Source organism: Thermobia domestica, chromosome 14 (assembly GCF_964235325.1).
Source record: "Thermobia domestica chromosome 14, izTheDome1.hap1.1, whole genome shotgun sequence".
Lineage (NCBI taxonomy): Eukaryota > Metazoa > Arthropoda > Insecta > Zygentoma > Lepismatidae > Thermobia > Thermobia domestica.
In genome coordinates this window covers 144,079,796-144,097,776 of record NC_137467.1, presented here as the reverse complement: position 1 = coordinate 144,097,776, position 17,981 = coordinate 144,079,796, and the positions used below count along the sequence as shown (strand labels likewise).

Sequence of the window (17,981 nt, the reverse complement as noted above, 5' to 3'; positions counted from 1 at the left end):
GTCGAATATGCCATACATAGTGTCACAAACACCAACAAACTGGCCCTTATTGGGTCAAGTTGCGGATTTGCCGGTAATTTGAAAACACTGGCAAGAGCGTACGTCCCATGGCAAGAGCTTTCAGATGATACATAGGTTTTCCCCAGGTACTTGGTCCCGGAATGCAATCATCTCGAGTAAGTGCCACAAGTAGAATTAAAGTGTATCTTTCAAAGTTGTCTTGGTACCAAGCAGAATATGTTTGTAAGGTATTTATAGCTTAAGAGTTGTTGCTTCTGTTTTAAAGCACTCATATGGTCGCAGTACCCGCTTAACTTATATTACGATAACTCATGCTTATCGACTTTTCTCTCTCTCTTTTTTTTTTTTTTTTTTTTTTTTTTTTAAGTTTTGGCACTTAGACCCTTTCTAATTGTATTAACTGTCCTCTTATCTCACCTCGTTAACACCACCAAGCAATTAATACCAATTTGCCGTTAATAAATTCAATTCAATTTCTTTTTCGTACCTTCCCCCTCCCCTTCTGATGGTGACGCCACTGCCTTGGATTGACGTTGCATGTGATCTTTCTTCATATCCTTCATTGTGGCCTCTCTTCTATTCTCCTTGGTCCAGGATACTCCAAAACACACGCACTTATCTTCATTTTTGTCCAACAAAGACGTGGCAACGTTGCATTTTTCTTTAACATTGGGCGTTATACCAGTGTAGAGCCCAAACGGTTAGTCCAACATTTTAGATTGAAAACACATACTCTCCAACAACATTGCTCTCTTTATCATTTTTTCGTATCTTCAATAGTTACCGAGATGGCCTATGTAAACTGGCTTACGAGACACGCTGTATATTTATATTGCACTGTGTATTTGATTTTTTGAGTCAGACACCATAGAATTTATCTTAAAATGTGTACAATACTGTACATATTTTCATTTCTGCACTTTCATTTTCTATAATAAATTATTAAAACGCATGATACAAGAATAACAGCATTATTTCCAATAAGGTTGTGGAATCTGTAGGACAGAGTTCTCAATGACCATAGTCAAGGACGAACACCACGCCAAAGCAGCTCATCGTGGAGTGCAGTCGGAGCTTCAAATGGGCCATCCGTCGATTTGGCGCTTTTTTGATGCACTTAGGAGGATACCAAAAAGCTGGATTCATGTACGAGGCAATACTTCAAGGAGAAGAGTCGCCCAAGAAAAGAAGAAAATATATTTAGACAGATTAAATGATTCGCCGTATTGTACAGAATTTTGAAACTGTTGACACTGTAGAATACGTGTGGGGTTTGGCCCATAATTCCGTCATGGAATGATAATGTCATATAACATAAGACAAAAATAAATTGTTCAATATCTATATTATATTTCACTGTTGTTTCTTTCCAATTATCTCTGTTGCAAATATAGTAATAAACAGTAATATAATGTTATGAATAGTTATGAATGTTATGAATATCCAAAATGCCTATTCCTTTACGTTAGAGATGATATAAAGGTAACTTCACTGAAGTTTATTTTGGAGTGTCATAGGATGCCTACAGCAAATTTTATTTCAGCCCAATACAGATTCATGCTGGAAAAAAAAAGCTGCGGATCATGATCTCCGATTTTCCTGAAATTAAGATATATATATATTATTAGAAACAAAATAATTAGACTCTCTCACACACACACACACACACACACATATATATATATATATATATATATATATATATATATATATATATATATATATATATATATATATATATATATATATATATATATATATATCGTTCTGCGTTATACAAAAATTTACTAGAACTAAACCAGGCATTTAATTCAACTGAGACTTTCAGTGATTGTTTACCATAGGACATACTATATCTAACGAAAGTTTAGTTTTTGAAGATAGCTTTTATAAGAAAATTGGGAATAAGTTGTGCAGTTATTTGTTTATCATTATGATATTAGTGCCTATTTTCGAAGCTTTTAGTGCGTAGACATCCGGGTTCCAGGTATGAAATACATTATAACCCTTTTAAGTAGATTAACCTATTCAGATATACAGCTTTGCGCCCAAACGTCCTGCTCCGCGAACTTCCACCGGACAGAACAATAGACTTGCCCTGTACTGTCGACAATTAGTGCAAATGCACCAGTTAATTTAGAAGAAACGGTCCGAACTGGTGAACAGAAAGGGCGTCGTATACCACACTGACAACGCCAGATCTCATACATGTTTAACGACCAGTCGGAAATTGAGGGAACTTGGCTGGAAGGTTTTAATGCATCCACCGCATAGCCCACCGTCCGACTATAATTTGTTTTGGTCTCTACAGAACTCTCTGAATGGTGTTAAGTTAGTTTCAAAAGAGGCCTGTAAAAACCACATGTGACAGTTTTTTAACCAGAAATCAGAGAAGTTCTATAGTGACGGGTTTACGGTGTTTCCAGAAAAATGGAAGAAGGTCATCAACGAAAATGGTGTTAATGTTTTATAGTGTTGTTTACAAATTACAATAAATGTGTTCTCAATTTTGAATTCAAAAGGCTCAGTACTTTCTAGATAACCTGATAGTATGGCTGTCATCTTAAATATATGCATTGTCAAATTTCCTGTAACTAATACAACGAACTTTAAACGCGTGTTGCGAAGATGATATATTTCTTTCCTCCGAAGCGATGGCAAACGTGCTAATGATCTTAAACCATGTTTCTTTCTTTCTTTCTTTTTTTTTTTTCGTCAAAACATGCATATCTAAATTTAGTTTCGTCCTATTAAATATCAATTTGTAAATCTTCGTTCCTAAATTTTGCAATGTTGAGTTTATTTCTTATGTTTGGTATCACCTCAAAAAATAAATAAATAAAATAAAAAATTAAAGCAAAAACGTTTCGTAAAAACAAGAATGTTTACATGTAGTATCAAACATAAGCACCATATTGGCCTGAATATAGTAACCTTGAATATAATACGGTTCCAAAATTTTGGGATTTTAACATAAAAATAAAACTGCCTAGAATAAAGTATTACATACACTCTGAAAATATTACATAATGGGAAACTTCCAATTTTAAAACTCTTTGTAAGATTTAAATTCCACTCTTTATTGCACCTTCTTCTTTTGGTGATTATTCCTCCATATTCTGTATTCTGTTGGCATATTCTGATCTATTTGAATACTCCATGGAAGCCTAGTGAAAATATGTTGACACATTACCGTTACCTATTTGCTAAATACGTTTGATATGACGAGTCACTTTTTTTTAACGAAACTTCTTTTATACTATATGCATTGTTCTATATTTAGGCCAAATAGTAGTTAAGAAAATCTTACCTTGCACCACAAACGTTGCTTCCATTTAGGATTTCACTTCACCAATTTTAGTCATCTGCATGACCATTTGCAATATAAGCAGAAACAACACCTTTATTCCGTTAAAATAATAAGTTCCTTTTCCTATAAATAAAAATTAAAAAAAAAAAAAAAAAAAAAAAAACAGGTCCAAGTATTCTAGAAAATACACTCTATGTCAATCATATCTACTTGCAGGTACTGAGTCCAATCACTTCTTTGAGCCCAAAATTCCCTTCCAGGAGAAATCACAATAAGGGGTTCCATATCACTTATCTAAAAATCCACTCTGAAAAACTCCGTAGATCCTGTGGTGGTCATTCCTTAATAGTCTGGTCTGTTAAGGATAGGATCGTGACAGACTGGACACAAGTATGAAACTTGGCAGACTGAAAGTACTTCGGTATTCAATTCGTTTTAGGGTCGGGTGCCAAAATTTTCTGGCCGCCATTTTGAAATATGCCGCCATATTGGATTTTATGTATTGTTCTCTTAAAATATCATTATCTCAGTAACCAATGGTCCGATTTTGATGATTCTTTTTCTAAATTATACGTTAAGCCCGAATTTAATCGATTATAACAGTAATAAAGTCAAGGAAATATGATAAAAACCAGAAAAATAGAAATATTTAAGATTTTATGAAACATATTTACATATGAATGAGTTTTTCTCCAAAATGGTCCATTTTATGAAATCATACACCCTATAACGTTTAAAAGAGCACAAAAAGAGCTTTAATTTGATGTATAATACGTTAAAATGCGATGAGAAATAGTCGAAATATAAGTCGTGAAAACAAAGCCAATGCAAATAGGAAGACTGCGTAATCGGTCAACTTTGTGAAATTTTAGCGGTGTCTGGCAGAAATTTTTATCATTAAATTATCTAGTTATTATTCTTGTCATGATTACTTAATAATAACTACGTTTAATCATTACTTAGTATTGTTATGGGAGTTTTCATTGCAGCAGTTCTATGTAAACACGAACATTTTTTTCATAATATTGGTTATTATAATGTAACTGTGAACACATTAAAAGTGTATTGTGCCTTTTAAGTTGAAAAATATCATTCCTTGCAGTATTTAAAATAATATGTTTATTAAGTGTTTTCTAGGCAACTCGTGTTCAGAATTCCTGAGGATCTATAAAGATTTCGATAACTTAGAAGAAATCTGTGAAACTTGTCACTGGAAAAGAAGAATTAGTAAACAGACTAATTGACAATGCAGCGAAGTGGCATAAACAGTGCAGACTAAAGTTTGTTGTCTCAAAACTAAAGAGAGAAATCGCAAAAGAATGGAAAACAAAAAGTAAACAGAAAATAATGAACCAAAGCGTAAGAGGAGAAAGGAAAGTAGAGGAAACGTAATTCCACCGGTTTATATTTTTTTGTAATTCTGGGAAAGGATTTAGAAGAAACTGTCACTTACGTTTGACAAAAATCTTAAGGAAATAGCTTAATAATTACAGGATATATTTCTGCTTTCAAAAATTTCCGGAGGAGACTTGGTAGCAATGGAGGCTACATACCATATGCAGTGCTTATGGATGTATAAAAATAGGTACAGAAGTTGGAAAAGGGAGAACAGATCTTTAAACGAAACCGAAAGTCAAGATGATGATGTTTTAGAATCTCGTGTATTTGCTGAACTCATAGATCGCTTGGAATGTAAAATAGAAGATGTTCATTTCATTTTCAATTTGTCAGAGCTGCACAGTCTATGTAAAAACAAGTTGAGAGCGGTAGGTTTACCAAAAGCAGTGAATAAAACAAGACTAAAGAACAAAATTCTCGTATTTTATTTCTGATTGTACTAAACAGTGATGGCAAAATATGTTATTGGTATTTAAAGAAAGGACACTAGAAATTACTCAAGGATTTCATGTCTGAACGATCAAATGAAGAGAGATTTTTGCCTTCTCAATGTGTTCAAAGTCTTTAGGAAGAAATGTGATAAACTGGGAGTGCCAAACATTTTCAGGATACTTTACAGAAAACTGTCAAGATGAAAGTGTTCCAGAAAGTCTAAAGAATTTCGTTCAATTGCTGCTGTATGGATCTAACATAGAAAAAAAATTCTATAACATATTCTCAAACTGCCCTAACAATAAGACAATTAATATATTTTAATTTTAAGAACAGAAGATTAGCACCACACAAAAAAGGCACAACACATCTCATGAACCGTCGCTTCCACTGTATGTAGGTTTACAGGTACACACGCTTACTTGCTAGAAAAAAGATTGTCAGTAATTTACATAACTTAGACATTTTTGTAACATATAATCGTGTGATCCAAATTGAAGATCAAATAGCAGCAGTGACATGCAGACGTTACAAATTAGAGGGTCTTGTGTGCCCCTTTCCATTAATGAGTAATGTGTACACCATCGGTGCATTGGACAATTTAGACCACAACACATCATTAACTTCTTCGACAGGATCTTTCCACGGAACAAGTATTAACGTATTCCAATTGCCTTCCGATTCCAACCCTGGTTTACCCCCAATGCAAATTGAAGTTTCTTCATCAGTATAAGATTACTTATTACCAGATATCTATGTTATTGTGCCATCAGTATCATCATGTGATTTTGACAAACTGCAAGTCCCTATTACTGTTCAAGAACAAATACGGTCAGGGCTGAAAGAAGCACTTAAGACAGAGAGGAGGTGGATTGAAAGAAATTCTCCGCTAGGTGAAAATAAATGCTTGTGGGCAGAGTATCATTTGACTCAATCAGGAAGTGTACGTTCTACTAAACGTACCAAAGTCATGTTGCCAATTTTTACTGAAAAGCGGAGTCTATTTCAATGGTGAAGCATGGTATGTCTATCATAAAGAAAATTACTGATCGATGTAATCCTAATCAAATTCAGGTTATTTTCCTTGACCAACCTCTCTTTGCAATAACAAAACAAATAAAGTGGAGATGGTCCGATTCATACTATGGAGAAGTTGTATCGTTATGTTTGGTGGACTACAAAAAGAAATGGCCCTTAGAAGAGTGTTAGGCCACACACTAAATGGTACTGGATGGACATCGTTCTTAGCTGAGGCCGGGGTAGAAGGTTCAGAGTCAGCTGATTCATTCCTGGACTGCTCACACCTAACCAGAAGAGCACAGCAGAAACCAGCTGTAGTGCTAGGCTTTCTTCAAATGGCAGAGTTTCATACAGAACAAGAGTCCAGAAACTGTAAACAAGAATTCCAACAGTGGCGGAAAGGAATGATATAGAAAATATCTATATTTTCATATTGGGATCTTGTACTGGAATTGGAACTTCTAATTTTGATATTGTTAGAGCTCACCGACAAAGTAATTTCCTATTATATGTAACTGTGTTGGAGCGTCTTCTATCTGTGCATCTCAGGGACATGGAGAGTTTAAATGAAGGAAAGGCAGAATTTAAGAGAACTGGGTGTTTTCAAAGACTAACCAAAAGTTTTGTTTCATGCCGTTCGACCAAAATAACACAAATGTTAAAGACTCCAATGGAGCCATTAACTAAAAATCCACGTGGTTTTCAACGATGGATGCTCACTGCTCCTGAGTTATGCAGATCCACAAAAGAATTTGAAGATGCTGCACACATTGAGGAAATAATTAGCGAAAATTGTGTTGGAAGTGATGTAAGTTTTAAGAATCTTTGTCAAACATTGCATGACACAATTTCTGCTGCAAGAAATCCTATTTTAGATACGTAACAGGTAATAAATCTATCATCACATTTATATGCCTTAAACAGTGCGTATGTTCAACGAATGGTGTTCAATATACAGATCTTTGCTGCTACGGAAGCTCCTGTGATGAACAGCAATACGACTAAGAAGTGTTTATTTATTTATTTATTTATTTATTGTGGAATAGGCGATTGGATGTTATCAATTTTTGCCACTTTGCTAGCATTTTGATTTGGAATATTCAGTTTTTCAGTAGCTATTTATTATGTTTGAAAGAGTTAAATTTAAAAATGACATATATGCAAAGACGTATTTATGATGTGGCTTTTTAGTGTCTTACATAATATAATTTATATGAACAGTATAATATTCATTTAATAACAATAGCAATAATGCAAATAATATTGATTTGAATAACGATTTACAAAAGTGGAGAAAAAATATTAATTTGCCAGGTTCCGAGCATGCTTATTATCACATAACATTAAGATTCGCTACTTGATTCTCTGCACACTCTTTGTATTCTATTGTACTGATTTCTTAATTTAACTATATTTCGGTTATTTTTCATCGCATTTTAACGTATTATACATCAAATTGAAGCTCTTTATATGTTCTTTCAAATGTTATAGGGTACATGCTTTCATAAAATGGACCATTTTGGAGAAAAATTCATTTATATGTAAATTTGTTTCATAAAATCTTATATATTTCTAATTTTCTCGTTTTTATCACATTTCCTTGTCTTCATTACTGTTATAATCGATTAAAGTCGGGCTTAACTTATAATTTAGAAAATAAATCATCAAAATCGGACCATTGGTTACCGAGATAATGATATTTTAAGAGAACATTACATAAAATCCAATATGGCGGCATATTTCAAAATGGCGGCCAGAAAATTTTGGCACCCGACCCTAAAACGAATTGAATACCGAAGTACTTTCAGTCTGCCAAGTTTCATACTTGTGTCCGGTCTGTCACGATCCGTGCCTTTTTTGTTGTTAAGAGACCAGACTATAAGCATTAGCACTCTACTCCAAAAACCATGCAAATCTGAAATTCCACCACTACATAGAATTGTTTTAAAACTAAAACTACTCACACTATCACGTCTTAGATTGTACTTAAATTAAGTGCCACTAATAATTTAACTCCCAACTAATTTGTATTTTTTGCCCCTCATTTCAGAACATACCTTCCCAAACTAAAGATAATGAAACCTTTAAGTTTAACGTCCCACCATTTATGACCTTTAGACTAAGGGAGACGATGATGTGAATGATGATAAAAAATTGGTGGAATGACAATGTAAGAGGAAACGCGAGTACCCCAAGGAAATCCACAAACACGATGTTGTCCACCACAAATTTACTTGGGCGGGTGTCGAACTAGGAACCTTACGTACCAGAGGTTAGCGCTCTACCACTGAGCCACCGTGCTTCTCTCCCCGGGGAAAGTGAAATCCTAAATTAGTAAACCTTTGTGGTGCTAGATAAGATTTTGTTCTCAGAAAATGTACCCTAGAGCATTTACAAAATGGTAGTTATATGCTGTTGAACGTTAAACCACTAGAATAGATATTATGGAAGGTACATTGGTTTCATTTGTGTTTTACTTATTGGACAGAATGTCACTCCTGATCCAACCAAAAGTTGTGGACCATACACACCAGCGACGTCAGGCCGTTCACAGAGTGCGAAGAAACATACGTTTGGTGAAGGGAATCACGATACGATTGGAATGATTGCCATTGATGTAAATGGAAACATTGCAGCAGGCACATCGACTAACGGAGCAAAGTTTAAGATTCCAGGGTAAGTCTGTTATGTACGTCTATTTTTACATATTTCGTTGTAACATATAACTCTCTCTATATATATTTATATTGTACTATCTATTTCTTATTACTAAACAAAGACAAAGCTTTTAACTTATAATTATACATCCTCAAATTACTGAAAGAAACAGGTTCTTGTCTCATCAAAACACCCGGGCCATCCTTTGGTTCTCTTTTCACAAGGCGAAAAGTTTTTGTTTACATTCAGTAAGCGTATTATATCAATTAATACTACTATTACATAGTGAAAATTGAAATAAAATATAGTAAATATAGAAGAGGATACATTTATTTCTCCATGGAGTAAAAGAAAAGAACAAGTTGTCAAGACAAATTAATGGATAAACATATTAGAATATAAAAGGAAAAAAATTACAATCAGTTGCGGAAGGACTTCCCCATCAACTTCATAAAACAGTAACATTCATGGAATGACATTAATATTGCTTTGACAAAACATTCTATCATTAAGTCCTTCAAGAGAGAACAAAAGAAAAAAATTACTTGTATTTCACTTACAGCTTCATCACGGAAAAGAAAAATATTAAATCAATTGTTTAAAGCTTTAGATTGACTTATTCAAAGGAGTATGAATACATCATGAAACTTTCAATAATAAAAAGAATGTCTATCTACATATATTATATATTGGAATCACCATTCTTGAGGCCAATGTAATCTCACATTTCAGGAGGCAAAGAAGGATCCATTTAAAAAAATGAAGGTAATTTTTCAAATGTCTTTAAACGATATATAACTAAATCACTGTCATTTCAAGTTCTTGATTAATAAGTTGTGGATTTATAGTGGGTAAAGTTCCCCCCCCCCCTTCCTAACATGGAAAAAAGTTAAAAAAAATCACAGATGGACCATAGGTATGTCACACTACGTGGATAATCATCGCTTGTTATAGCCGTCTTTAATATCAGGTAAGGAATAAAAAGAAATACTGTTCAATACGTGGTTTCCCCGATAACGTCACTTCACTATAGCTTTTCCATGCAATTAACTTTCAGATGGTACTATTCCTTTTAAAATTTCCTAGGTAAACAATAAAATATATATATGCTGGATCATATTTCCTCTCCACTATTTGCCAAGAAGGATTGATGAATAACGATTTATCAAAGAGACTGTAATTTGGATTGTCATAAACTGGAGACTGGGGATGTCCACAATAGAGTAGTTGAATGACCTTACGATGATGGTTTTTGTTTTCTACAATGGCGTCTCTCTCGATCTATTAGAACTGGTATGTTATAATACTGACTTTTAACTTAAATAGCGGGCGGTACAAGCGGCATCGTTCTTTCCGAAAAACCTATATAATGTTCAAGATGTCTTCCAAACACTACAGTTTAAGTTCGACGAAAGATTATATTTCAACTCCCCAACCAGTGGCTAAACTGTCTGTTTAATTTTATAAACAAAAGAGAGAAAAGCGTCGATGGAACACTATTGATCAGCTGCATCTCTATCACTTGGCGTTATAGATAATTATTTACACACGCACGAGGGGTCTTACAAAGTTCTACTATAATTACAACATTAACTTCGTAATACATTAGTATGGCATTAGAATGCAGGGGATAGTCTCGTTAATGTACGGGTCTATTTAAGAAAACTATCCGGCTTCGAATAATATATATTTTATCAACATCATATTACCTCCGTCGACTATCTATTTTTTTTTTTTTTTTTTATTAACATATTTCTGTATCATTACAAACATTCTTGCATCTATACATCGCCCTACAATATTTAACATTACGTTATTTCATACAGCGTTACTCGTAAACGCGAAGATTAATTCTCATCTTTCATATATCAATAAATCTAAAAGCCATTTAAAATCTAAATCACAAAACCCGTATAACTACGACAGCAGCGTTTACTCAACTAACGCATCGCATTTCGAAATTCCACCTGCAGTGGCTCAATTACCACAAACATAAATTACGACCCACTTTAAATTTCAATCATAATAATTCGTACGACTGTATGTTTTTTTATATATATATATATATATATTTCCCTTTTCATGAAGTTTCAAAATATACAGCAGAATCAATAGTTCTGAGCTTTTACAAGATTTACATAACTACCTTTAATATTTCTACCGGGGAAGCGCCAACGAAAAAACTAATTAATTTGTTACACAGTTTTCAAAATTCGTATTAAATACAATATTATTATTATTTCTAGAATATCAGAGTAGCAGTTTAAGATCAACACCAGACTTAAAGTATCACCAATGAGAGAATTTCAAAGTTTATTAGAGTAAAGCTTTACTGTTTAACATCAATTTTTGGATAATATCACGAGACATAGATATTCAAAATCACGGCACCTTTCAGCAATCGAGGGACATCAAAAATAAGAGGGATTTAGAGAAAGAAAAAAAATAATTTTGAGGAACTATAATTCTCTGTGGCGTATCTGAGTTCGAAACCCACTATACGCAAAACATTTAGTTACACTGCATCAACTGTGAGCTAGGGTCATACTTTCAAGAAATCCAACTAACGATGAAAAAACATTTTTAAAGGAAATAAAAGTAATCATATTTTAAAACAAACGAAATACCAATGGTCATCCCACAAGTTTGATAAGTCTAATTGCAAAACGTCGTTTAGCCTAGCAATAATCAGCGTAACCAGAACATATAGTCAATAGCTCAGGAACGAAGGAAAGGAAAGAAAAAAAACACATTAAATTTGAGCAATTCAAAATCAACGTTTGCGCTGTCGACAACTTCTCACACTTGAGTATACTAAATAAAAGAAGGGCGGAGTATTAACCCATAAATAGTTATGTCCACAATGCCATAAAACTACACAATAAATAACATTTACAAGCAATGGTTTATTCCATTCCATACTAGTAATATTGGTAGTCTTATCGAGATTATTCTTTAGAGTTTTAAAATGCAATAATATATTTCTAAATATGCTACTATCCCAACTTAAGATCGACTGAAACAAAACACTCTCACTATAACCGATTATCAAAGGTAAATTAGTCTAACCATTCCTAAGCAGTCAAAGTTCATTTCCTAAAATAGTTAATTTCCTTATACACATCAAATTATATATTAAAAAAAAAAAAAAAAAAAAAAACACTGGGCAACCAGCTTATGAAAAACGTTGGCAAAATAATCAAGATTATTTAATAAATTTTATGACATATTCTTTACTTATATTTAGATATCGTCGGGAATCGAAGTAGAATGCAACTACCTGAGACTGATGAAAAAGTGTATCGGTAACCTTTAGTTAGCTAAAGCATATGGCTCTCCTTCCGAAATCCTAAAATAATAGCGTAACATGTGTCACTACGCCAACATACAAAATCTTGAATCACATAGGTACTGACGAGAATCGAACCGAATACATCTAGGACAAACTTTCTTACGTTCAACTATAGAACTGACTACTATAATTTATCCAAACCTTTGAATTTGCTACCAGACGAAAAACATCTTTTGGTAAAATAGGGGAAGTGCAGGGAAGCTAAACCGAACATTGAACCTATGGCTCCCCATTCGGAGCACCTCTCCTATTAATCTGATTGTTACTACATAACCCTACAATACTTTTTAGCATAAGTAATTGAATGGATTATTCTTGGCTATTAGCTTTACTCACATTACCGTATGCAATAATCAAAATAAAGATCTCAAATTAATATCCAAACTATCCTAAAATATGATAGTAATAATAATTTTGAACTGTACAACTCAATCGTACCTTAAGAATAATCACTTTCAGGGCGAATATGGTATTACATAACGTTTTTTTTTTTTTTTTTTCAAATGCAACTAATTTCACAGTATATTTCGATTTTGACAGAACAATATCTATTGAATTCGTATTAAATGAGAAGGTTAACTATTCCATTTACAAATGAACTAAGCTTATAAAACAAATGTGTACGAAATTGTTGGATTATTGTGCTAGTATCATCGAGCAAAACATATAGTATTAAATTTCTGTATAAAGTAACCATTCTAGAAAACAATAACTGACAAACTGAGATATCCTCTACTCGCCTGCCCTAGCTCGCTGAACGCTGTGACCTCGGGAGGCTTCGGTAATTTTTTTTTATTATATATAGTGATTATCAAACTTCATACTAGAGAGATTCCGTGGTTAAACATCTACTACCAATTAAGATCCTAATTTCCTATTTTGAGTCTACTTCAACTCTCTCTCGACACTGACTACAGAACAGAAAAAAAACGGGTCCGTCTTCTATATATATATATATATATATATATATATATTTCTTTTAGCCTAGTTAGAAATAAATCCCTGTTACAGAGGTAACCAGGAAAAGTACAAGAGATCCTGATGTGCTTTAGAACTATTATTGTAAACATGCTTTTTTTTTTTTAATTCACGAATAAGTGATTTCTTATTTGCTGTATCTGTATTCTTATACGAAAGTTGTACTTCATATAGAGAAGCTCTGAATTTCTAAAAACCAGCATAAAACATTCACATTGTAATTCGACACTGTAATTGTACCAGGTGATAAATATAGTCATTATAGTTAAATATAGCTGATAAATATTGAGACAGAACAATTAATTGAAAATTGCGTTTAACTGTTGTGTTACACAGCACGAGAGCACATCTCAAAACAACACAGTCGCGTCTGGTGGGCATTCAAGGCCTGCATAACCCTAAATTCAACAATGGAATTATGCACGTACTGAACATTCGCAGAACAAAATAACAGGCACAGTGAATAGCATATTTATTACTAACAGAAACGTCGTGCTTTATTTACTTATCTTCAGCGTTTACTCTGCAAATATTAAACAATATTGGCCACATGACTAAATCTCAAATGATTTATCCTTTCCACAATCCAATTTTGCCACACACTATTACAGTTACTCATCCTCGGTAAGACATGAGCACGCTTGAAAGAAATGTTAGATCTCATCTTCATCACTTATATCAAGTAAGTTAACAATAAACATGGCGGAATAAACAAAACATAAATTTTAAACATCAAGTAATTTAAATTTCTCTGTTCTACTTTTCATATTAAGAGGTAATTGCTGTCATATAAAATGATAATTACTACAACTATGGTGCTAACCCGGAGAGGGAGAAGAGAGAGAGAGATTCGGAAATTAACCACTCATTATCATAATAAATTCTGTTACATACCAAAATAAAGAATTATGGTTGACCCCTTTTTGTCTTCCTTTCACTTTCAAACGCCAATATCACAACTTAAAATTTCCGGTAGGCCTAATTGTTGAATAGTTGGGAGTCAACTTGAAGTTTCTCTCTCTCCGTTATAACTTACCGCTTAGATTGGGGAGGATATCATACATTTTCTATTATTCTTTCCCTAGATTTCGAACAAAACCTAGGGAAGCTAAATTACAAGATCTTATTTTCTTCAACCGCCGCCATTAATACACTCTCCCCTCTCGCGTTCTCTTTTTGAGCGAGAAGAAGAAGAAGACTACTAATTGATCTATACTAAGTGTGATTTGGCTTACAGCTCTGATTGGCCACAATCATAAAATTCATGGAAAATCTGGCGAAGAAAATAAAAGCAATTATCCTCTTCCTTTCCGAAAGCACCGAAATGCAGTATCTCACCTCTATATTATGACAAGGCACCAACTCGACTAATTATTGTTTTTATCAATTACTAATTGCGAAATACGTTTAATAAAATTTATCAACAGAAATAATATATGTTATTTAGTATAATAAAAATAAGTTTCTAGACTATTACTAACGTAATTTAAAATATCCTAAATGGAACGAAATCATTCAAGGGTTCGTTACATCGTGTAATTGCTGAATATTATACTTCTTTTTTCACTCAAGGCGTGGAGTGCGACGTATAAGAATCGGCAAATAAATATGGCAGTTGGCTGCATGCTCAGCTTGGGTCCATAATACTACAGCTGAAAATAGTTTCTAGCGATTTTATGTTTATTAAGCTAATAACACCTTAAAGTAATATCTCTCCTTGAAGCTAAAACTGGAATACGTACATATATATGGTAGTAATAATAATGTAATTAATATTGAATGCAAATAAAAATTCTTATTTTTTCAGAACCACCTGATTATTATAGACAAGTACTGTACGTAACGCATGGGATTCGACGAAGCTAGCCCCTAATTTATTGGCTGAATTGGAATTTAGTACTTCTTTCAGCACCGAGGCTGTATGAGACGTGGATCTATAGTTTAAGTTGAATTAAAATCACCGTAATGAATTCAAATATTTCAAGGCTTACCCACGCGGAATCGAACTCGGGACCATGTGCACCAAAGGCAAGCGTGTTAGTCGTTAGAACAGTGGGAAAGGGAGTCTCTGATTGAAGGTACGCGTTGTGAGATAAGATATGTTACTCAATTATTCTCTATCGAATGCATTTTGATGTGTTAATTTCGAATTTCAGTGCAGGTATTGTACAATGTGTCGATCAACTCTTAATACAAAGAACAACTTTGAAGAATGTTACTGGTTATATTTTAACTATTCCAATTTTAAATGTTATCGCTTGTCGACTCTAGCCGGGTTCTCCCTTAGTCAGCTTCTACAGTACTTGCCGATAATGCTGTCGCACTGTCAGCCTCGAGAGGAAAAAAGTGCATTGTATTTGCAGTAAATAAATATTTTTCTTTCCTGTGTATTAACTGTTTTTAATAGCATTTCCAATATGTGCTGAAGTTTCTCATGTAATTTATAAAAATCAAGTATACTCACATATTCAATCTAAACGTGACCTTATTTCAGAATGACTTGTTTTAAGGAAAGAAGGTAGGGTAAATAATAAGGTCTCATTAGAATAAACCCAGAAGATAATTAGCTTTCTCTACTGGTCTAGTGACTAGCGTGCGTGTCTTAGGTGCACCGTGTTTCGGGTTCGATTCCCAGTGGAAGTGCATTGAACGCATTACGGTGGTTCGGATTCCATATCTCTCACATAGCCTTGGCGCTAAAACGGGACGCTAAACTTCAGTATACAATCAAAAGGTGCTTGCTTTACTCTTCTGTATCTTGTAAAGTGTGCAAACAATTGTGTTAAATATCGAATTTTCGCTGACAGCTTTCAGCATTGCCAATTACGTAGACTACTTTACAATCACAGACGCAGCCAGAAATTTTTATATGGATATGCACAAAAGTAATTAAAGCAGAATTTTTCATATGGGTGTAGACTAACGTAATTAAAGCAGAATTTTTCATATGGATGTAGAGAAAGATAATTGAAGCAGAATTTTTCATATGGGTGTAGATAAAGGTAATTAAAGCAGAACTTTTCATATGAATGTGCACAAAGGCAATTAAATCAGAACTTTTCATATGGGTATAGACAAACGCAATTAAAGTAGAACTTTTCATGTGTGTGCACAAATGTAATTAAAGCAGAATTTTTCATATGAGTGTGCACAAAGGTAATTAAAGCAGAACTTTTCGTATGATTAATTATGCACATTCTACATTAATTATGCACAAAGGTAATTAATGTAGAACTTTTCATATGCGTGTGCACAAAAGTGATTAAAGCAAAACTGTTCATATGAGTGTGTATAAAGGTAATTAAAGCAAAACTTTTCACATGAGTGTATATAAAGGTAATTAAAACAACTTTTTATATGGGTGCGCACAAAAGTAATTAAAACAGAACTTTTTATATGGGTTTGCACAAAGGTAAATAGTCAATTCTACAATATTGTTAGCGTATGATGGAAGACATATCCTAATGAAATGAAATGAAATTTTTTGAAATAACTTCTTATTTTGTACACTTATGCCCTTTAGACTAAAGAAGACGGATAATAATGAAACTGAATGATTACTAAAGAACTGGTTGAATAAGAATATGAAAGGAAACGGGAGTATCCCGAGAAATTCCATGGACAGAATATTGTTCATACAAATTCGTGTGGCCTGTGGTCGAACCAGGAACACCGTGCATCAATGGCGAGTGCTTTATCTCTAAGCCACTGTGCTCCCCTGAAAAAGTCCAAAAATGATATATATACCAATCGATAAATCTCATTAAGCCGAACGAAACGACATGATTGGAGGTCAATCCGCTCATAGTTTTTGAGAAGATTGATTAAAAAAACTTTTTTACCATAAAAACTGATGCTATACGATACAAAAACCACGCCAGCTATTAAAGTGAAACTCACTAAAATGTATTCCCATCAAGCCTTTGTTGTAACACTAGTAACACGACGGTACGCGTTATCAATAATGAGATATAGCATAAAATTATCACTTGTAAACCTTAATCCAACAATAAGAAAAAAATATTAAAAAAAAAACGAAAAAATAAATTATTCAACAATAAGAAAAAGCATTCAGCATTAAGAAAAATATTTCAGCAATTAGAAAAGAATTTAACACCAAGGAGGGAAAGAATTCCACAATAAGATAAAAGATAAAAACGTCTATGCTAGAAAATCATATCAACAATGGTGATTTAAGAGAAATAATTGACAGATATCTAATAAATATCAACCTTGCAATAGAGCACCTCCGTGGCTAAGCGGTTAGCGTACTCGCCTATGTCGTGGGAGGCCCGAGTTCGATTCCCAGCGGGAGCTCATGTGGTTCGGATTTCACGTTAATCAGTAGGTCCCCATCTCACATAGCCTCGCTGCTAAAAAGGGACGTTAAACTCAAAATCAACTCAACTTTGCAATAAATTATTAAAGATGACACTTAAGTAAGTATTTTCCCCTGACTATATTTAATAACCAATATAGTTCAGTTACCATAAGTCCTATTCGTTAATGTTTCAGTCGTGTTGGAGATTCTCCTATACCTGGTTCTGGAGCTTATGCCGATAACACTGTTGGGGCAGCAGCAGCGACTGGGGACGGAGATATTATGATGCGTTTCTTACCAAGGCAAGTACTAATTTCACTTTTACTAGTTTTATTGGTTTCACATCATATAAGAAAAGAGTTTGCATAGATAGAAGTCGTACGAGGTAAATCATAATCCAATAAGATCACATTTAAAAAACACATGGTGATTATTTTTAGAAATGATGTCTAGCAGATAGTCAAAGATCAACTTCAAGTAATGATTTCACT

General features: G+C 33.6%; 1 protein-coding gene across 2 annotated transcripts in view; it reads left to right on the top strand.

Annotated features, from left to right (window-relative positions):
* Positions 1 to 17,981, top strand: part of LOC145670377 (N(4)-(Beta-N-acetylglucosaminyl)-L-asparaginase-like) — a 48,425-nt gene that overhangs the window by 20,532 nt on the left and 9,912 nt on the right. For both annotated transcript variants that reach the window (XM_081738986.1, XM_081738987.1), the window contains exons 4-5: positions 8,670 to 8,857; positions 17,685 to 17,792. In XM_081738986.1, coding sequence (XP_081595112.1) covers positions 8,670 to 8,857; positions 17,685 to 17,792 — 296 coding nt within the window. The remainder of the gene's footprint in view (positions 1 to 8,669; positions 8,858 to 17,684; positions 17,793 to 17,981) is intronic.